Raw genomic sequence first — 21994 nt, 5'->3', positions numbered from 1 at the left:
AATGACGCTTCTAACTTTTACTTTCGTTGTCAACCCTATATTAGTAAAGAGTAACATCATATGCCCTTAATGAAAAATTGACTTATTTTTATCTTGATCATAATGCTGTAAATTGTTGTGAAAAGACATAAGTTAAAGCTCGAAAGAGCATGAATTACTTTATCGCTAAAGTGAGATTGTTTTTAGTAGAAACTATAAGTTATGAGTGTCATTGGTTACATTACCATTACAGAATATTATCGGGTTATACTTTATATTATCAAAATCCAATTTGTTATATAAAAAATAGAATGGTGAATTGTTGAATAACATAAAGAAAACCGGTACGATCTATGACATAAATGATGGATAGACCCAAGTTCAAACCTTTGCAGAGGTGTCAGGTTGCACCTTAAGTCCACCCGGGTTTTTGTTCCATCGTATATTACGCAGAGAGTGTCATGCTCTTGTGGTGGCACAACGGATGTCAAGTGACAGTCGGCGGTATGGTTTCCCGAGGGAACGCCCAAGCCAAACTCTGAAGTCAGTGTGAGCCCAGTCAAGACAACATACTCTGGTTAGAGTGGGGCAACATGGCCCTTCAATTTGGGAAGTGCGGTAGCCTAATACAAGAAAGTCGTCGTTCTAAAAAAATCTATGACATAAATGATAGTTTATACATGTCTTATGTGAAATAAATACAACACCAAGTAGGCAAGCAATGGCCATGTTAAAACTCCATTACTTTTTAGAATATGTAGTGTAAAATCTTGATTTTGGGTTTCATTGCGTTTTATAACTGGAGTGTAAAAGAAGATGACCATGTTAAAAGGGAAACACGATCATGTTGGAACAAAGACATGACCATGTTAAAACATAAACATGACCATGTTAAAACTCATTGCGTTTTAGAACCTGGATGTTGGAACAGAGGCATGGCCATGTTAAAACAGAAACATGATCATGTTAAAACAAAGGCATGTCCATGTTAAAAGAGAAACATCATCATGTGAAACCCATTGCGTTTTAGACCTGAAATGTATGTTTTCAGAATTTGAGTGCAAAGAACATGATCATGCTAAAACATAAACACGATCATGTTAAAATAGAGGCATGACCATGTTAAAACATAAACACAACCATATGAAACCCGATTGCGTTTTAGAATCTGGGTTATAGTGTCCATTGCGTTTTACGCATCTGGGTTTTAAAAAAAAATTATATATTCAAAAGTATAGCAATAGTGTGTTCGTTTTAAAGATAAAAAACACTCGTTTTTATGGGGCAATTTTTATAAAAAAAAATATTGTCATATGAAAAACTTATTAATGTTTTAAAAACGATGGGGAATTTGGATGAGAGAAAAACTATTGACTTGAATGGACTAGAATACCCTTAAACTAACTCACGTACCTCTTTTTTTGTTCAATTTCACCCATTTAATCTTAGTCATTGATTATTTAATAGATGATCAAGATTACTTCCTAGCCTTTCTAACCAAATAAACTTCCTAGTATATCCTGACCCACCAACTCTATTCTCTTATTAAATTATCATCATCGTATGATATATATACAAAAGATCAAATACAAATATCCTTATCATACAAAACGTACGAATATGATGAAAATGTAAAAAAAACGCGGTGACATTTTCATAATTATTTACTCGTAGAGTAATTATCAAAACTACTTTACAAATGATCTTGTAGAGTAATTTTGATCTTGTAGAGTATCGTAATTACTCTACAAATGATATTGTATGATAATTTTGATCTCGTAAGGTAATTTTGTAGAGTATTATAATTACTTTACAAATGATTTTGTAGATTAATTTTGAATTGTATGTTGTTTGATAAACTTGTAGAGTAATTTTGATGCAGAGTAATTTTGATACACTTGTAAAGTAATTTTGATAATTACCCTACAAGATTAAAATTCTTTACAACATCATTTTTAGAGTAATTTTGATAATTATACTATGATAAAATAATTACAAAAATGTCACCGTAATTTTTTTAGTTTTTTCATGTCTTTCGTACATTTTACACGATATGTGCGGAACTTAACCCATGATATATAATAATAAAAAAATCCAAATACAAACCAGACTTTTGTCTAGGATACTTGTAACCATTGACCAAGGTCAACACACCTGTAGCAAAGAAACCTAATCCACTCGGCTGCAACTTGTCAGTGTCAGACATTCACTGCCCCCCATAGGAGGAGCGTCTTCACCTCTTTTCAACACTCATGGGCGGGAATCCAAAAACCCTAATTTCAAAACCCCTATTTTCATTTTAAATCAATAAACAAAACCCCATTTCTTTTTCTTTCAAAAAGTCCCTCCTCTGCCATCACATGCTTCATCTTATTCCCACCAATCCGCCATTGATGCTGCTTCCACAAGCTTCTTTTCAACTTCTGTTGCTGTTTTGAACCCTTCATTCACACTCTATTTCAACTTTAATTTCATCTTCTAGGTCTCCAGTTAAAGGTATCATCAATCGATTCAGATTTGTTTTCATTTTGAGAAATAGATTCATTCTAATTTATTATTTGTTTTCATCTTTATGTGGATTAGATGTTATTTCCTTTGTTCAGTTCGTATTGATTGAATAATTTCAATTTGTTTTCGAATTTAGGGTTGTGTTGTGATGGAGAAGAAGAGTTGGTTGTGGAAAAGGAAGTCGTCTGACCGGAGTCCCGGTGAGACCGAAAGTTCCACATCGATATCGTCGCATTCGGAGAGTAACTCTGATGAAAAGGTATCGAAATGTTCGATAGGTTGAATAAGTTATGGTATTGGTTTAATTTGTTATATACATTTTTTAGGCTGAGCAGGAGAGTTCGAAGAAATCGACGAATCATTCGCAGTCACCTGAAGTAACATCGAAAGCATCGACTACTAATTCGGAGGTTAATGACAGTTTCAAGAGTTTAACAGAAAAACTGTCAGCAGCTCTTGTTAATGTTGGTGCTAAAGAAGATTTAGTTAAGCAACATGCTAAAGTTGCAGAAGAAGCTGTTGCAGGTGATCATTTTTTTAATGGTAATAAGTTTTATACATTTAATAATTAATATATTGTTTATTTTAGGTTGGGAAAAGGCGGAAAATGAAGTTACAAAACTGAAACAAGAACTCGAGGCAGCCTTGCAGCAGAATGTGGCTCTTGAAGTTAGAGCTAATCATTTGGATGGTGCTCTTAAGGAATGCGTTAAACAGCTAAGGCTAGCGAAGGAAGAACACGAGCAAAAGCTTAACGAGATTATAGAAGAGAGAACGCACAAGTGGGACTCGATCAAAAAGGATCTCGAAATCCAGATTTGTAGTCTTAAATCAAAGTTACAGGCTGAAACTTCTCCGGTGATTGATCCGAAAGTTCTTGTAAAGCTTGAGAATTTAGAGAAAGAAAACTCGACGCTTAAGTTTGAGCTTAACGTGCAATCAGAAGAGTTGGAAATCCGGACGATTGAGAGAGATTTGAGCACGCAAGCAGCGGAAACTGCTAGTAAACAACAGTTGGAAAGTATAAAGAAAGTGGCGAAACTTGAAGCCGAGTGCAGGAAGTTGCAATCATTGACTCGTAAATCGCCTTCGGTTAATGATAACCATAAAGCGGTTTCAATTTCTTCGTTTTATGTTGATTCGCTTACGGACAGTCAATCGGTAGACTCATTTAAAATGAATAATTTGGAGCATAACGAAAACGAACAAGGGTGTTCAGATTCATGGGCGTTGGCATTAATGGCCGAGCTTGATCAGTTCAAAAGCCGGAAATCTGTGGCTAAAAACGTAACATCATGTTCCGACATCAACAATATAATGGATGATTTCTTGGAAATGGAGCGAATTGCTTCGTTATCGGAAGGTCAGAACGAAACCCCTCGTTGTAATTCTGAAACCGAAGATAATTTGTTGAAAAACGAGCTTGAAACGATGAGTCAGCGGGTGAGTGAGCTGAAAGAACAGTTAGAGAAACTAGAAGCTGAGAAATATGAACTTGAGAATGCGTTAAATTCAAGTAAACAATCTCTTGCTTTGTCAAATGCTGAGCTTGCTGATACCAAACGTCAAATGGTTGACCTACAAAAGGAGATGACTATCGTCAACGAGTCAAAGGAGATGCTCGAGTCTCAAATTGTTAATATGGAAAAGAATGCTCGAATCATGTCTACGGAAGTTGAGTCAATAAAGGCAGATGTTAGTAACGAAAGGCGGTTCTCATCTGAAATGAAAAGTAAATGTGAACAATTGGAAAAGGAACTGGTGGAGAAAACAGAGGAAGTCAAACTTCAGATGGTTGCTAAATCAAACGATGAATTAAAAGTTAAACAGGTATACTTTCTTACATTACATTTGGTGTTTAAACGATCTGTTTCGACCTGAGCCCATTTAGGCCAGAACTCATTCTGACCCGAAGCAAAATGATACTTTTTGGAACGATCAGTTGACCCGTTAGTCTACATGACCCACCTGCCTGTTTTGTCAGGCTTACCGTTGAATAACATTACATTTGATGTTTAAACGGCCTGTTTCAACGCGGGCCCATATGGGTTAGACCCGTTTTGACCGAACCAAATTGATACTTTTTTTTCGAGTAAATTGCATTTTACGTCTTTTAAGTTTCAACCAAATTGCAAGCGTTGTCCTTTAAGTAGCGAAATTACACCGGATGTTCTTTATGTTACTGTTTCTCATCAGGTGGTGTCCTTTGCCCTAACCCAGTTAATTTTTTCAGTTAACTTTTAAGACGTTCTACTCACATGAGGGCATAATGGTCATTATGCCCTTCATGTGAGTGGCACACGTTAAGAGTTAACGGAAAAAATAACCGGGTTAGTGCAAAAGGACACTGTCTGATGAGAAATTGTAACATAAAGGACATTTGGTGTAATTTTGTTAGTTAAAGGACAACGTCTGCAATTTGGCTCAAACTTAAAGGACATAAAATGCAATTTAGTCTTTTTAAACTATCGTTTTGGCATGTTAGCTTACATGACCCAAGGCTAACTTTTGAATGAAATTGTTGAATGGAATAAGCTTGCTTTACTAACATTTAGTTGGTTGAGGAAAAAACAATGTCATATTTGATAAATTAATGTTTTATTTACAGAATCTTGAGGTAGCAGCAGCTGATAGACTATCCGAGTGCCAAAAGACGATATCATCACTTGCTAGACAGTTGGAATCTTTAGCGACGCTTGAAGACTTCCTGATCGACACTGCGAATCTACCTGGTTTCTCTGGAAATTCATCTGTCGCAAAAACAGGTGGTGAGTTATGGAAGTTGCATTCAAACGATACCTACATGCCTAAAAAGACTATAATTCCTGCAAAACAAGTTGAAAACAATGGTGATAAAGACGAGTCACCATCATCAACTTCTTCGTCGGCTTCATCTGTTGTCTCGTTAAATCATTTTGGTGGCCATTCTAAAAGCAAGAATGGTTTTGAAAAGCTGTTTTCAAGGAACAAGAATGGAATTCAAGGTGAAATTCATCATGGGTAAGAACGAACATATATAATGTTTAATAATTGTGGATTAAAATGTGTTTTGTTGCAGTGAGTTTAGGATGTTATATTGTTTTTGTAACAACTGAAGTCGTCAAATATTAGTGCATCATTGTTGTTCAACGTCAGGTTGAGAACTCTTTGCTTGCTTCTGCAATCATCATCTCTTTTGAAGTGGACATTTAAGTGACAGAAATTACCCAACTGAAATAACATAGTCGGTTGTGTTCTTACCTGAATCTTAACAACCATGTATATATGCAACAAGATAACATATTTTTGTTTGAAATATAGTGTCACTTTAAAGGCTCTTTTCATAGTAATCAAAAGCGCTCGTCTGGTGCACCTAGGCGCCCTTTTCAGGCGAGGTGCAACCTTAGAGCCTGGGGCCGTCAAAGGCGCGCTTCTAGTAAGTTCCCGGCCAAATACATGACTGTTCTGACGAACTTCTGCAAATATTGCAGAGTTGGTCTCAAGACTTCAATAATTATAGAGTTGGTTCTAGTGATTATAATTTTTAAACTCGTGTGATCATTATCACTAACTTATTTTAAGTTTCTCAATTAAATGTGTCTGAAATAACTAGATTACCCCTAAACAACTAAAAAAAAGATGGACCCATCCCTCATCTTCTTCCTCATATCTCTCTCTAAAACACCCTTCCACCATCTTCACCTCCATCGTCAACCCACCACCACCTCCACTGCCACCTTTAACCCACCAACACCACCTCCACCAATCAGATTCCAAACAAATTACACTCCAATTTACAACTCTATTTCAAACCTCTGTTTCCAACATACCCTAATCACTTATCAAAAATCAACTACCCACAAAACATATACTATATAAGTAAGAAATTAAGTAGTGGAACACAGGTTACCCTATGGATTGATTGTCACAATTTAAATAATTACCAATGAGGATCCAAACAAAGAAGACGACTAGAACGGAAGTAGTGCCATAATGATAAGAGCTGAACCGAAGAAAAGAAGATACAGAGAAGAGTATTCAATCAACCAACTAACTTCTCATTAACTACTAACAGTCTTTTTATACAGTTGGTTAACTAACTATAACTACCTAACCACTTCTCATAACAGACACCCTACACTATGACTAAATGACAGATAAGTCCTTGAACTCTACCCTTCCATACATTTACACCCTTAGCCCCTTTTACTCATAACAATACTTCCCCCTATAGCATTTTTTGACCTCAAAAAATAAAGTCTGGAAACCGAATTTGTAAATCTTCTAAGTTCTCCCATGTTGCTTCAATGATAGGAAGACTATCCCATTGAACCAACCCTTTGGCTGAAGCCCTATTTCCCCTTCTCACCATCTTCCTTTCCAATACTTGCAAAGGTTTAAACATAAACCTTGGATTCTAGGGTAAAGGTGTAGTCTGTCCAACATTTCCCCTGGCCAACTTAAGTAGAGACACATGGAACACTGGATGTACTTGAGCATCATCCGGTAAATCCAACTTATAAGCAACTGCCCCTATCCTCTCTATGATCATAAAGGGTCTGAAGTACTTAGGTCCCAGTTTGTTGAAATGAGAGGATCTTAGTGTGTACGGATGTAGTTTAACATAAACATGATCTCCTACCTTGAATTCCCTTTCACTTCTGTGACCGTCAGCCGCCTATTTCATCCTATTTTGTGCTCTTGACAAAGCAAATTTCAGCAGCTTAATAGTTTCCTCTCTATCTATCAATACTTCATTGACTGTTGCCACTCGTACATCTTTTGGCACATAAGGGACAAATAATGGTGGTGGATACCCATACAAAGCCTGGAAATGAGTCATTCCCAGTGCAGTATGGAAATTAGTATTATACCAAAATTCAGCCAAGGACAGCCATTTCACCCATGTTGTAGGCTTGTCCATAACCATGCACCTGAGGTATGATTCTAAACACCTATTCACCACTTCAGTCTGCCCGTCTGTTTGTGGGTGATAGGCAGTGGACAAATTCAACTGAATACCTTGCAATGCTGTGAATTCTCTCCAGAATTGACTAATAAAAATAGGATCCCTGTCCGATACTATGGAATCTGGCCAACCATGTAATTTGAATACCTGGTCAAGAAAAACTTGAGCTGCAGAAAACGGATGTGTCAACGCCATGAAATGACTATACTTTGTAAGTCTGTCCACCACTACTAAAATTACATCTTTTCCCTGTGACTTCGGTAACCCCCCAATGAAATCCATAGAAATTTCTGAAAACACATCATTAGGGACTGGTAATGGTTGTAGCAACCCTGGAGATGCCACCGTCTCATTCTTAGCTTTTTGGCATACAACACACTGCCTTATAACATTTCTCACCTGCTTGTACAGCCCTTTCCAAGTAAACAGGGACCAGATTCTCTAAATAGTTCCATGAATACCCGGGTGTCCTCCCACAACACTACTGTGACATAACAAAATAATATCTTTTTGCAAATTCACATCTTTACCCACTGCAATCTTCCCTTTCTTAAACAACACCTGACCATTCCAACTATATTTAGGATGTGCCTGCCCAACTAATAAACTCTCCTTGATACTTTTAAGCTGAACATCTGAGTCCCAAGTCAGTCGAACTTTATCCCATATAGCAGGATCAAAAGTGTTGACAGTTATGGCTAAAAGTGCAGGAGCATGCACTCTTGAAAGGGCATCAGCTACCCCATTATCATTTCCTTGTTTATAGAGTATTTCGAAGTCATACCCCATTAGCTTGGACAACCACACCTGTTGTAACGGAGTAGTTATTTTCTGCTCCAATAGATGCTTGAGACTCTTCTGATCCGTCTTGATTATAAAATGCCCAGCTGCCAAATAGTGATGCCAATGTTGAACAGCAAAGATAATTGCTAACAGTTCCCTCTCATAGACCGACAATGCTTGTTGTCTTGATGACAGTGCTTTACTTATAATTGCAATAGGGTGACCCTCTTGCATCAACACAACTCCTATACCCTTACCCGAAGCATCAGTTTCCACCGTAAAAACCTTAGACATATCTGGTAAGCTTAACACAGGAGATGACATAAGAGCCTCTTTTAGATGTTCAAATGCTGTAATAGCTTGATCAGACCAAGACCATTTGAAAGCATCTTTTTTAAGTAAATCTGTCAAAGGTTTTGCTATCATCCTATAAGACTTGATAAACCTCCTGTAGTATCCAGTAAGGCCCAGAAAACCCCTTAGCTGTTTGACGTCAGTAGGAACAGGCCATTCTTTAATAGCAACTATTTTTTAGGATCCGTGGACACCCCTTTATTGGAAATTATATGACCCAAGTATTCCACCGAAGACCCCCCAAAATTGCACTTAGATTTCTTGGCATATAACTGTTGATCTCTCAAAATCAGCAGCACTTGTCTAAGGTGATCAATATGAGATTCCCAACTATCACTATAAACTAATATGTCGTCAAAAAAAACCAGCACAAATTTCCTTAGAAACTTCTTGAAAATGGAATTCATCAACGCTTGGAAGGTTGTCGGTGCATTAGTTAGGCCGAAAGGCATTACTACAAACTCAAACAGACCCTCGTGTGTTCTGAATGCAGTCTTATGAATGTCATCATCATGCATCTGGATTTGGTGGTATCCTGCCCTAAGATCCAGCTTCGAAAATACCAAAGCATGACCCAATTCTTTAAACAATTCATCCACCAATGGAATTGGATAACTGTTTTTGATTGTCACATCGTTTAACCTTCTGTAATCAATACAAAATCTCCAGGTACCATCTTTTTTTAACCAAACCACAGAAGCTGCAAATGGACTTGAACTGCCCCTCACCACACCGGTTTCCATCAACTCTTTGGTCAACTTTTCAATCAAATCTTTTTGAGTTGATTGATATCTATAAGGCTTGAGATTGACTACTTGTGACTCATCCTTTAACAGAATTCTGTGATCAAATGCCCTCTTTGGTGGTAATGTAGTAGGAGTTTTGAACACATCTTCAAACTCAGATAGCAATTTATCTAACTGCATGTTATTCTTTACTGTAGTGACTTTCGTTTTGTGCTGAAATTCCTTCTTGGTAGGCTGCAGTTGCATGCTAAACAAGTGAGCTTCTACCACCTTGTCTTGTTGACCTAATAGAGTGTGCATACTGTTTGCTGAACATAAGGAAATCTTATTACTGTCAACTCCTTTAAGACTGCATTGAGTGTTCCCAATAGTAACTGCATAGTCATATCCACAAAATTCCACACAATAAACTCCAAGGTAAGTAACCATTGTACTACCAAGACCATGTCATAACTATCCAAAGGAATAACCAACACATCAGTTGTAAACCATCTACCTTGCATAAACCATTGGAAATTAGGAGAATAATTTTCGCACACAATCTCATTTCCATTAGCCACCCCTATTGTAACACTATCAATAGGTTTCAAGGGACACTTAAGCTTCTTGGCTAAACTCTCATTCACAAAGTTGTGAGTCGATCCCGAGTCAATCAATATCCTTAACTGTTTGTTTCCTATGGTACCTACCACTTTCATTGTTGAGTATGAAACCATACCAGTTAAGGCATGAATAGAGATCTGTGGTGGATCCTGCCAATCCTGATGATCCACAGTCTCATCAATTATATAATCTCCCCCTTTTTCCTCATCTTCATCTACCCCTATCACTTCCAATACAAACAACTTTTTATTTGCACACTTGTGCCCTGGTGTGAACTTTTCAGGACACCAAAAACATTCTCCCCTTGCCCTCTTTCCCTCATTCTCTTTACTAGATATCTGCTTAGTATTAGGGAATCTTTTTGACATAGGTGGGGATGGTAACAAAGGTAGGTGAGAAACATTAGTAGGAGGTTTGACTGTACTTTGCATCTTATTTCCTACTGCAGAATTATTAGAGTAATACCTGTTACCCCCACAAGAAGATCTCACTGATTTATTCGTTGTATCTTGAATCTTGGCCAAATAGAATGCTTCCTTCATGGTTTTTGGCTGAAACATCCTCACAGGTCCGCCAATTTCAGGCTTTACTGCCTTCAAAAAAATGCTCACAGCATAAGGTTCTGGAATTGAAACCTTAAGTAAACAAGCATCAAATTGGTCACAAAACTCCTCCAATGATCCTGTTTATACCAAAGAAGTTAAGATACCCATTGCATCTTCAAACAGGACCAAAGAAAAACGATTAACAACGGCTTCTGAATACTCTTTCCATGTAATTTCCGAGATAGGCACCGTTTTAGTCTTCAAGAAAGCTTGATGCCATTTAACTGCCTTTCCTTCAAGATGAATTGCTGCATAACGAACCTTGAAATTCTCCGGGGTTTCATCTACATTGAAGAAATGTTCACATTTGTATATCCAATCATCTACTTCATTTCCATCGAACTTTGGGAAATCAATCTTCCCAATCCTATGTAATCGCTCATTCCTGTTGCTTGGACCTGCTGTAGGATGATTGACCATTTCGTAACCAGAATCCCCACTTAGCTTAGCCAATAATGCTTGAACATTCGCATTAAGACTTGCAAACGTCTGTTCAGACTTCTGCATGAATGCATCCACCTTTAAAAGAGTAACACCATGTTCTTCCACCGTTTTTTCAAGATTTGATTTCTCTGAATCGGATCTGCTACGAGTTGTCATCTTTTCCCCAATTATTAGGGTTGAATGAAGGTTGAATTGACCGAATCAATGATCAATTCCTGTTGAAATGAAGGTTGAATTGATCGAATCAATGATCAATTCCAGTTGAAAATGAATTGCGGATGAATTTGACCGAACAATGATCAAATTCGCTGAAAGAATTGAATGAATTGGACGAAATCGATCGAATCAAGAGCGTGCCGAGAATCGACAGCTCTGATACCAATGATAAGAGCTGAATTGAAGAAAAGAAGATATAGAGAAGAGTATTCAATCAACCAACTAACTTCTCATTAACTACTAACAATCTTTTTATATAGTTGGTTAACTAACTATAACTACTTAACCACTTCTCATAACAGACACCCTACAGTATGACTAAATGACACATAAGTCCCTAACCTCCACCCTTCCATACATTTACACCCTTAGCCCCTTTTACACATAACACATAAACACCGAGAATGGTAGATTGAGAGTAAAGGCATATTCTATAATATTCCTATTAATTCATTTAATCTTAACCCAAAAAGTTTAACCAAAAGCTTTTAGAATAAATTACAAAAATCGTTCTTTATATTAACACTAGATTGCAAATGCGTCCTTTGTCTTCAACGTACTCGATGTTTGCAAACCCTTGCACGTTACGTCCTTTAATCCTAATTCAGTTATTTTTGTTGTTAAATTAGGTAACATAAGGGTAATTTAGTCTTTTTACCTAACTCTCTGTTATATATCATCTGCCACCACCACTCTCACCTCAACCATCGTCCACTACCACCCTTAGCCACCACCACTCACACCAGTAGCCACTAATAAATCACCACCCTAGCACCACCACTGTCAATTCCCAACCACCGCACCAAATCTATGACTTCTGTGCCCACCACCGCCCAATCACCACCACTGCCATAAAAGCATCGCCCTAGCACCACTACTCCAAATCCAACAACCACCCACCAAATTCGACAACCCCACACCAAATCCGACAAACACCACTCCATATCTGACACCCCACACCAAATCCGACAACCACCACTCTAATTCGTAAGAACCCTAACCCTAGAACGAAGATTGGGTGATTCGGTTACCTGGAACGAACGACGGCGGCTTCTGTGGAACGAACGTCGGCTTAACGAACAAACGGAGCTATCTGTTGAACGACGGTGGAGCTAGGGTGGTGGTGAACGGTGCTATTGCGAGCTACTGCTATAGTGGCCGACGATGGATCTGTGGTGAACGGTGCTATGGTAGTGGTTCTATGGGCAGTGGTGGCTCAGATTGTATAGAGAGAGAGAAAGAGTTTGCAGAGAGAGAGAGAGAGAGATGGAGAGTTGAGGGAAAAAGATGGGTTTTTTTATTATTTATTTTAGTGTTTAGGGTTAAATGATCAAAATACCTTTATATGAGGTCCAATTGGTCAAATTTAACCATGAAAATTAACTGAGATAGGGTTAAAGAACATAACCTACAAGAGTTTACAAACATTGAGTACGTTTTTTATACTTTTTAAAAACAAAGGACACACTTTATAGCGTAAAAATAAAGTTTTTATTCAAGAAAGGGGAATTGGCATATAATAATCCCAACTAGAGGTCATGGCCATTGACAGTCCCATCTTTAAATATTCCCACCACCAGTCCACCTTTCACCTATTTTTCCTACACCGGTCCCCCGTTAAAAAAAACTTAACAGAGTTAAGCTTTTTTCCAAATTACAAACAAATTTTTTAGGGCTTTTGATCAGAATGACGATACGAGTCCATTGATGTAAATCTTCCCAGGAACAAAAGGGTAAATAGTTGTATCCTTCTCAGGAAGAGTTGGATTAAAGGAAGACGGGATCGAATACTGATTTACGAACCATTCCAGACCGTTTCGATTCAAAATGTTGAAACAACCGGACATATTACTCTTGTTCACCATGATTCGAAGAAGAAGTACTAACCTGTTCGTAAAAACGACGATCCGGAGAGCAAAAAAAGGAAGCCAGAGGTGGAAGAAAGAAACCATAGGAAAAGGAAGGTAAAGGGTGAAAAGTAAAAACACTTTTCTCCCCCTGTTTATAACAAATGCACCGCTTAACTTCGGCCAATAGGAAGTCGACACGTCATGACTGTGACGCATGTCAAACGTCACGTCAGTAAAAAGAAAAACTAAAGTGACCGCCAGTTACCTAGCAAAAGTAACTACCAGAAAAAGAAATTTAAAAATCAAAATTAACCGCCAAAATAAAAAGGCCGGGTCAAACCTTTTGAATTAGTTCGAAGCTTTTACTAAACAAACGCTACGAATTAGGGGGACTTGATGAGGATACGTCCTGGATCGGACCGAACACCATCTACCCCCGGACCGATTACCCGGCGGGCCTAAGTTGGACCATAAACCACGAAGGTCATGACACACCGGACGGACCATGTCAAGACGATCAACCAATGGAATCTTCCCTAACTAACTGGGGGCCCACAATCTTAACTGCTTGACAGCGACTGGCCCGACCCTAACTAACCTGCCACGTCAGCACACCCAAAAGGTATAAATACCCTTCCAAGGCTTCCTACAAGGGTTATCGCTACTTTCTCTCTCTAGCTCTCCCTTCTCTCCCACTGACTTATCCCTTCTCTCCAAATACTTATTCTCACGCCCGAGCTTGGTCACAGAGAGGCCCCCTCCCTGTGACGAGGCTAACGATTTGTTTTCTTTCTTGTGATCTTTCTGGTCTTAGCAGAGATCTTCTGAGGCTCGTCTCTATCCAGCTCGTACTAACTGCTAAGTGAGTCTTCACTCTTTTAAAGCTAAACTCAATTTGCTACACAAATTTCCTTATGATGTGTTTTTTACTTCTGGCATGATGAGCAGTACCAATAGTTGCTCTGTGTGAAAGTTGAGAACAGGTTGTTGTGGTGGTTGTGTATGGTGGTAGGGTTTTTTTAGAGAGAGAGATAGAGAGGAGGAAGAAGATGGCGATCTATTTTATATTTGTATTTTTTATTATTAAGGGTTAAAATAGTCATTTCACACACAATCAACTGAGAAATCTAACTTAGGATTTAAAAATTGCAACCATTGAGACCAACTCTGCAATTATTGAAATCTTGAGACCAACTCTGCAATATCTGCAAATCACAGGAACCAACCAGACATTAATATCTTTTTAATATAGAGATAACAAAATCAACAAGTCTTATTCCATCATTTTAACATAAAGATAACAAAATCAACAGGTCATATACGGGTTTGATAACGAGTCAAAACATATTTTTGTTAGAAGGCATCATTAATTTATTTGATCTTAACCCAAAAAGTTTAACTAAAAGTTTTTAGAGTAAATTACAAAAATCATCCTTTATATTAACACTAGATTGCAAAGTGTGTCATTTGTCTTCAACGTACTCGATGTTTGCAAACCCTTGCACGTTACGTCCTTTAATCCTAATTTAGTTATTTTTTTAAATTAGGTAATATAAGGGTAATTTTGTCTTTTTACCTAACTCTCTCTTATATATTATCTGCCACCACCATTCTCACCTCAACCATCGTCCACTACCACCCTTGGCCACCACCACTCCCACCAACAACTGTTAATAAATCACCACCACTGCCAATTCCCAACCACCACACCAAAGCTACGACTTCTGTGCCCACCACCGCCCAAACACCACCACTGTCATAAACCACCAATGCCATAAAAGCATCGCCCTAGCACCACTCCAAATCCAACAACCACCCACCAAATCCGAGAACCTCACACCAAATTCGACAAACACCAGTTCATATCCGACACCCCCACACCAAATCTGAAAACCACCACTCTAATTCGTAAGAACCCTAACCCTAGAACGAAGATTGGGTGATTCGGTTACCTGGAACAAACGATGGTGGCTTAACGGACAAATAGAGCTATCTGTTGAACGACGACAGAGCTATGGTGGTGGTGAACGGTGCGATGGCGAGCTGCTGCTACAGTGGCAGGCGATGGATCTGTGGTGAACAGTGCTATGGCGGTGGTGGCTCAGATTGTATAGAGAGAAAGAAAGAGTTTGTAGAGAGAGAGAGAGTTGAGGGGAAAAGATGAGTTTTTTGATTATTTATTTTAGTGTTTATGGTAAAATGATCAAAATACCCTCATATGGGGTCCATTAGGTCAAATTTAACCATGAAAATTATCTAAGTTAGTGTTAAAGGACATAACGTGTAAGAGTTACAAACATTAAGTATGTTTTTTGCATGTTTTAAAAACAAAGGACCCGTGTAAATATAAAGTTTTTATTCAAGAAACAAACGAGGCTAATTAACGGAGTAACTCCACATAACGGTTGTATAACTGTTGACCTTAACTTTCTAACCAATAGGTTAACTGAACCGGGTAAAGCCGAGAGATACACGAAGTCGGTCACACAAATACAAAACCACACACACCACAAATCCCATATAACAATTAGGTCCTCTTTCATACCCAATGACGACGAAACATTTCCAATTTCTCCAGCATCTTCCTTAATCATGGCTTCAGGTCTTACGATATTTCACCCTCCATACATCAATTTCTTACGTTTCAAATTGCACTTTCTGATTTTGATCAAACACGCACAAATTGTGATTCTTTTTAGTAACTATTTGTTCGTATTGCAGATTACGCCACGAATATTGTTGCTGAACTTGAATCGGCCTCTCAGTTGAGGGCTGCAGGATTCTTCATTACACGAAGACCATGGCTCGGTAATATTTCTTTTAATCTTCTCATTGATTAATTGTTTGTATTTTATTTTATTAATAAATTCTCTGTTTTGTTAGCATGAAATTTGTCAACTTTTGTTCAATTTAGGTTTTCTGATTCTGTTGTGATCAATTTTAGGAAGTTTTTGAATGATAATGTAAAGGAAGAATACATATTAGGGCTTAGTTATTGTCTGTTATGAGAAAGTTTAAACTAGGACTGCCAATCGTGTAGGGTTGGTGGGTTGGTTGGTGAAATACGCAACCCGAACCCAACCCATATTGTTGTTATTCATGTCAACAATCTCAACCCTAACCCGCACACGCATAAATTTGGGTCAATCCGTACACAACCCGTTTAACCCATTTTTTTTTTTAAAATCAGTCGTACATGCTGGCGAGTTATAATCGAGTTGTTGGGTTGTAAATTGAGTAATATGAATAGTTTTTTTTTTTGGAAAATATTGAAAATGGATTGAAAATTGCTAGTGTATCACTGTATCTTCAGAAAAATGGATAACGGAGAAAAATAATAATCATAAAAGTATTTTTTTAAATCCTTAAATGGGTTAGCAGGTCAGCCTGAACCCAACCTGTTTAAAAAACAGGTCGTGTTAACCGACCCAAAGCCTGTTTTTTTTTCATGTCGGGTTCGGGTCGTGTCAGGAATTGCCACCCCTAGTTTAAACTAGATAATGGAACAACTTTTTAATTGGAAGAGGGAAACTTAATTTGAAAGAGGTAGATGCTGCTTTTTATACTTTGTTCTTTATGTGAATGACTGCAGATCTCTATGGGGTAAATGTAAGACCAGTTGCACCATTTGGTAGCACATATGGTAAACCGGTTGTTGATTCATCGCTGATACATAAGTGCTTGCCAGATGAATTACTGTTTGAGGTATGTTAACCGTTTGAATTTTACATCCATCCCACCATATTTTCACCCTAAATTACACTAAAAAACACTACATTTTCTCTCTCCTTTTCAATTAAATAATATTTTTTTATACCTTTATCATTACCTTTTCTCTCTCCTCCACTCACAACCACTTACAAAATATATTAAAAAATTATAAGGGGTGAACAGTGTCCCCCCAAATATACAGATGAACAGTAACATTTTCTCTCTCCTCCACTCACAACCACTTTTTATACTCTTTAAATTTTAAAAACACCACACACAGAATTTGATGCCATGGATGTGAATGCTTTATAGTGGATATAATAACCATAATTCGGTTTAATATATTGTTGTCTAACTTTAGTTTGGAAATGATCTCTTAAGTTACTTTATAGTAATTTCCTATGTAGATTTTTGCTAGAATGACCCCATACAACTTGGGGAAAGCAGCTTGTGTTTGTAGAAAATGGAGAAATACCGTACGTAACCCTGTGTTTTGGCGTAATGCGTGCTTAAAAGCCTGGCAGGTATGTTTGATCGTTTGTTGTTGATGTGCAATCCTACTTTACCAAACTTTCATTTCGATAGTGCTCTAAAATATGTATAACTGTATATTGTATTCTGTAAAGATATCTGGTGTAGTTGAAAATTATAAGCTTATGCAAAGCCATTATGATTCCTCGTGGAGGAAGATGTGGTTATCGAGGCCGAGGGTCCGCATGGATGGTAAGTTGCAACTTGCAAGTGTTTGTTACTTGTTTGTATGAGTTTTGTGTTTGTGAAATTATATTTTTTTTCCTGCAGGTATCTATGTGAGTAGGAACACCTATATTCGTGCTGGTGTAGCAGAGTGGAAGGTCACCAACCCAGTTCATGTGGTACGTTGTAATTTATTTAAGGGAAATTGGATTTTAATAATCCCACCTAGAGGTGGTTGGCCAATAATCGTTGAATATTACCACTGGCAGTCCCACCTTTTTCTCACTGCACCTCGGTTAAAAGAAGTTAACGGGGTTAATTTTTTACGAATTTCAAACTAATGTTTTAGGGCTTTTGATCAGAACGAGGACACGAGTCAATTGATGTAAAACATACCTTGAAACAGTGCTCCAAACGGCTTGATTTTTGTTAATTGGAAGTTTAAACACCTGAATTGAAGCACTGTTTTCGTCGTTTGGAACACTGTTTCAAGGTAAGTTTTACATCAATCGACTCATATTCTCATTCTGATCAAAAGCCCTAAAACATCAGTTTGAAATTTGGAAAAAAAAAACTTAACTCTGTTAACTTTTTTTAACGGAGGTGCAGTAGAAAAAATTACTTAAAAAGTGGGACTGCCAGTGGTAATATTCAAAGGTGGGTCTAATATTGGCCAACCATCTCTAGATGGGATTACTAAAATTCTTTTTCCCTTTATTTAAAACGTTGAAATAGTGTTTGAAAATATTTCTTTAACGCTCATGGGTGTCGTTCTTTCTTGTCTTGTAGGTTTGCTATTTCCGGTACCTCAGGTTTTATCCTTCTGGCAGGTTTCTATATAAGGTAATCCTTTTGCTGCCTTCTTGCATGCAATTTACAGGATTACAAATTTTTTTTTTTTTTTTTTGGTGTTGTATGCATCTCACAGTGTATATTCTGCTGTTTATGACATTATTAGAATTCATCCGAGAAATTAAAGGATGTTGTGAAATTCATGAACTTCCGTTCCACTAAAGCTGAGATTTGTCACAGTGGTCGCTTCACGATGTCTGAAGACAAGGTAGGTCTCCACTCTACAGTAAAAAAATGGGTCGGCGGATCGATCTGTTTAATTAAATGGGTTAAACACGTCAACCCCAACACGACTTGTTTGTTAAGTGGTTCATATCTAAAATTTTCATGAAATCATCAATCTATTTGCAGGTTGAAGGTGCTCTTTTGTATCCTGGTTTGCGTCCTACTATTTGGAGAATCCGCTTGAGGTATTAATTTAGCGAGATATTATTATATCCGTAAATTAATATATGATATTTAAATTTCCAAGTCTAATGTACATTCACAAATTAATTGAATTTGTCAAGTTCATTGTTTTTTAATACAAAAAGTTAGTTCATGTTACCAAAAAATAAATTAGAAAAACAAGTTTCAATGCACATTTTTTTCCATGCACGGTACATTAAACATTATCTTACAAAAACAAGTTTCAATGCACATTATTTTTACTAGACAATCTTAGAATTTGGAATCTTTTAGTAATTATTAATTTATAGTTTCGTTGGGACCAATATATATACACTGGGATTTCAAAAAAGTTATCATCTTATTATTTTATTGATCGGGATCCAATTTTGTACTGGTCCCAAGTTGGGACTGGACAAATTATTAATTTTAACGAGGTTATTAACTTATCGAGTATTAATTTGTAGATGTTTTAATGTATTCACTTCACCATATAAATTGAATAATATTATATTATATTGTTTAAATGCTTATGTTATGCATGGAAGGAATGCAATATGTATATGTAGACTTGATGGTGTCATGGTTGTTTTGATGTTTGAAAAAGGTTACGAGGTACAACAGCAGGGGCTAACAACCGGATGGATCTTCTTTCGATTGTGACTAGTGGCGTGCAAGAGAGTGAGGTCCCGGGGCCCGATGGGGACATTCTTGGAGTTGTTGAAGGGTGGCAGGATGATGAAACGCACAATCCAGAAGTACCCGCTATTTCTCATACAAGAGGTTTGACACCTTTTGTGTTTGTTCCATTCGAAGAGGTATATTCGCTTCCCTAAATTTCTACATTCTTGATACGGGTCCATTAGTAAACGGGTCGAAATTACTACGACTAATTAATCATTTATAACTACTTTGTTAAAATGGAGTTATTTATTTTTGAAACTTTTTCTTCATTTTTAGGCGGATACTTCAGTTCTGAATCTGCCTGTAGAGCGCATGGATTATTACGTACCCGGTTGAATGGCGTTGTATTTGTAAATAAAATTGTTTATTAAAAGTTATGTATGTTTTAAGTTGTACCTTATGATATATCGTTAGTTCTAGGAGGTATATATGTGATGACCATACCTAACTAGCCTCTATGATCATAATGAACTTGTTATGAACCATCTTATTAGTTGGCCAAATTCAGAAAGTATGGTTTATTGTGTGTTGTACAATGTGTTTTTACCATTGTATTGTATTAAGATGATTATTTGCTAAAATAATGAGAAGTTGGTGATGATATACAATGTTTTAAAATCTGTTTTTTTATACCGTACCGGATTTGGCTCAGAAACGGGTTAGTCGGGTGTATCGAGCGGTTCAACCGGATGTACCGGATGGTTCAACCGGTACAACCGGCTGGTTCAACCGGTACAACCGGCTGGTTTGAACTAGTTTTTAAAACATTGGGCTTGGGAAGCTTGATTTGGACTACTCTCTTATGTTTAACTTGGTTCATGTGATTCTTGAGTTATGTTACACTTCTTATACATAAGATCCAACATCTTAAATGGTAATAGGGAAGTGAATTAGAGACAAAACTTGTTAGTGATCTTCATTCTTTTATGAACCAATATTTGTTAGAAAACTCTTTAATCTATCTTAAGAGAATATACATAATACAAAAAGAATCTCATTCTTTTATGAACCATTGTTAGGCTAAAGGGTGGGTGGGGGGCATGGGTTGGGTCATTAATGACACATGGGATCATTAGTTGATTGCTACATCACCCCCTTGCCTCATCCACCATGGTTAGCATAGATTAAACAATGGCAACCATGTGTCTCCTTTCCTTTTTCAAGATTACTTTTTGCTTTTCACAAAAATAAATTAAAATAAAAAAAAAATAGTGGTTTGGGTCATGACCACACCCTTAGAGTAGTGGTTTTGGATGATGTATTAGAAGTGAGTGACGCTGATGTGGAGGGTCATGGTGACCATAAGGGTCATGAGCATACCCTATAGTCTTAGAAAACCGTTTAATCTATCTTGAGAGAATAGATATAATCCAATACAGTAAAGACACCAATAGGCATGAATCATTGTCTATTTGTTAACCTCCAACAAATCTAATTTATACATTTATGTTTTGTGTGATAATATTTTTACCACCTTCAGTTTGTATTTAATTTAAAAAATCTACTTTTAAATCAATAACTTGTTCATTATGAGTGTTGAATGGCATGGTTTTGAAAATTGGAAATAACAATAGAAAAAGAGAATTGTGAAGAACATAATAACCAAGTTTAATAAGTTTTACATTTTATACTTTGAGAAATCAGAAAATAGTATTCAAGTAGGTTAGATATATTTCAATTAAATCACTCAGTTTATAAAAATAGAGTAAACTTCCGTTTTGCTTCCTGTGGTTTGGTTATTTTAACGGTTTTGCCCTAATCATTTAAAAACGACAATTTTCCTCCAATAGTTTACTGTGTTTTTCCTATTTTGCTCCCCGTCTCTAACTCCAAATTGCCACATAAAAGAAATGATATTTTGGTAATCTTACCTATAAAGATATTTTTAATTTATATATAATATATGCATACAATACCATAACACACACACACACACTCTCTCCCTCTCTCTCCCTCTCTCTCTCTCTCTCTCTCTCTCTCTCCTTAATCACCAGCCACCACCAACAACCACCATCCCCACCAACTTAACACCGCTAACAAGCACCACTAGCACTGCCACTCCATCCCACATCGACCATCGCCAACGACCCTCACCATTACATCTTCGTCTGAAACCATAACCCCCAAATCATGGATGTGGAGGTTTCATCTTCGAAAAAGAGCGATAATTGTCACACCCCAACCGATGGCGGAAACATCGGGGCGCGGTACTGAGCGAAACAGATTGTCCAGGATAAATCCATAACAACTAAAATTACCAGATATTTAACATTATGTCCCATACCATAATATATCAAATAAAAGCAGTTATTACAGACATTGTTTTCTCAAATACAGATCAAATGTTCCGACAACTCAGATTTTATTAGATTTGTTTCTAGACTCCATCCTAGCCTGATTCCAGCAATTAACAAGCAAGCATCCTAAACACCTGTCACATACGTTAAAATAGAGGTCAATACACATAGTGTAAAAGTGAGCATACAAGTTTAATAGTATAATAGATAGCGAAATCGTTTTACGCATAACCAGCATGTAACATGTAGCAAAGTGAAGCATGCAGGTTATCGACAATGAAATATACACAGACATGACTGCGAGTTGTAGAATGCGCAACACATATCACCA

The 21994-nt window shown here is 37.2% G+C and overlaps 3 protein-coding genes across 3 annotated transcripts; 2 read left to right on the top strand and 1 right to left on the bottom strand.

Annotated features, from left to right (window-relative positions):
• The first annotated feature begins 2103 nt into the window (after positions 1–2103).
• LOC110941411 (filament-like plant protein) lies at positions 2104–5723 on the top strand. Its single transcript, XM_022183046.2, has 5 exons — positions 2104–2475; positions 2624–2746; positions 2814–3012; positions 3077–4317; positions 5096–5723. Exons 2-5 carry the CDS (start codon positions 2636–2638, stop codon positions 5489–5491), a joined length of 1947 nt encoding a protein of 648 aa, XP_022038738.1. The 5' UTR covers positions 2104–2475; positions 2624–2635; the 3' UTR covers positions 5492–5723.
• Positions 5724–8742: 3019 nt separating this feature from the next.
• Positions 8743–11126, bottom strand: LOC110943680. The gene is made up of 3 exons (XM_022185414.1): positions 10614–11126; positions 9815–10514; positions 8743–9692 (listed from the first exon to the last, which is right to left on the bottom strand). Exons 1-3 carry the CDS (start codon positions 11124–11126, stop codon positions 8743–8745), a joined length of 2163 nt encoding a protein of 720 aa, XP_022041106.1.
• A 4353-nt stretch (positions 11127–15479) lies between these two features.
• LOC110941410 (F-box protein 7) lies at positions 15480–19969 on the top strand. Its single transcript, XM_022183045.2, has 11 exons — positions 15480–15638; positions 15758–15844; positions 16629–16741; positions 17155–17271; positions 17374–17470; positions 17549–17622; positions 18233–18286; positions 18402–18503; positions 18647–18705; positions 19290–19500; positions 19643–19969. Exons 1-11 carry the CDS (start codon positions 15629–15631, stop codon positions 19700–19702), a joined length of 984 nt encoding a protein of 327 aa, XP_022038737.1. The 5' UTR covers positions 15480–15628; the 3' UTR covers positions 19703–19969.
• Positions 19970–21994: the final 2025 nt, after the last annotated feature.

Source organism: Helianthus annuus, chromosome 5 (genome assembly GCF_002127325.2).
Source record: "Helianthus annuus cultivar XRQ/B chromosome 5, HanXRQr2.0-SUNRISE, whole genome shotgun sequence".
NCBI classification, from domain to species: Eukaryota; Viridiplantae; Streptophyta; class Magnoliopsida; order Asterales; family Asteraceae; genus Helianthus; species Helianthus annuus.
The sequence above is the reverse complement of the archived record's forward strand: the minus strand, read 5'-3'. Positions and strand labels throughout refer to the sequence as shown.

Excerpts from the sequence above, each read along its gene's own strand:
- LOC110941410 (XM_022183045.2), top strand. Across the intron at positions 17,272-17,373 it reads CGTGCTTAAAAGCCTGGCAG|ATATCTGGTGTAGTTGAAAA; the intron begins GTATGTTTGATC and ends TATTCTGTAAAG. Across the intron at positions 18,287-18,401 it reads CTGGCAGGTTTCTATATAAG|AATTCATCCGAGAAATTAAA; the intron begins GTAATCCTTTTG and ends TGACATTATTAG.
- LOC110943680 (XM_022185414.1), bottom strand. The coding sequence starts at position 11,126 with ATGACAACTCGTAGCAGATCCGATTCAGAGAAATCAAATCTTGAAAAA. Across the intron at positions 10,515-10,613 it reads TGGGTATCTTAACTTCTTTG|GCAGTAAAGCCTGAAATTGG; the intron begins GTATAAACAGGA and ends ATTTTTTTGAAG. Across the intron at positions 9,693-9,814 it reads TTTCCAATGGTTTATGCAAG|TTACTATTGGGAACACTCAA; the intron begins GTAGATGGTTTA and ends ATGACTATGCAG.
- LOC110941411 (XM_022183046.2), top strand. The coding sequence starts at position 2,636 with ATGGAGAAGAAGAGTTGGTTGTGGAAAAGGAAGTCGTCTGACCGGAGT. Across the intron at positions 3,013-3,076 it reads TGCAGAAGAAGCTGTTGCAG|GTTGGGAAAAGGCGGAAAAT; the intron begins GTGATCATTTTT and ends TGTTTATTTTAG. Across the intron at positions 4,318-5,095 it reads ATGAATTAAAAGTTAAACAG|AATCTTGAGGTAGCAGCAGC; the intron begins GTATACTTTCTT and ends TTTTATTTACAG.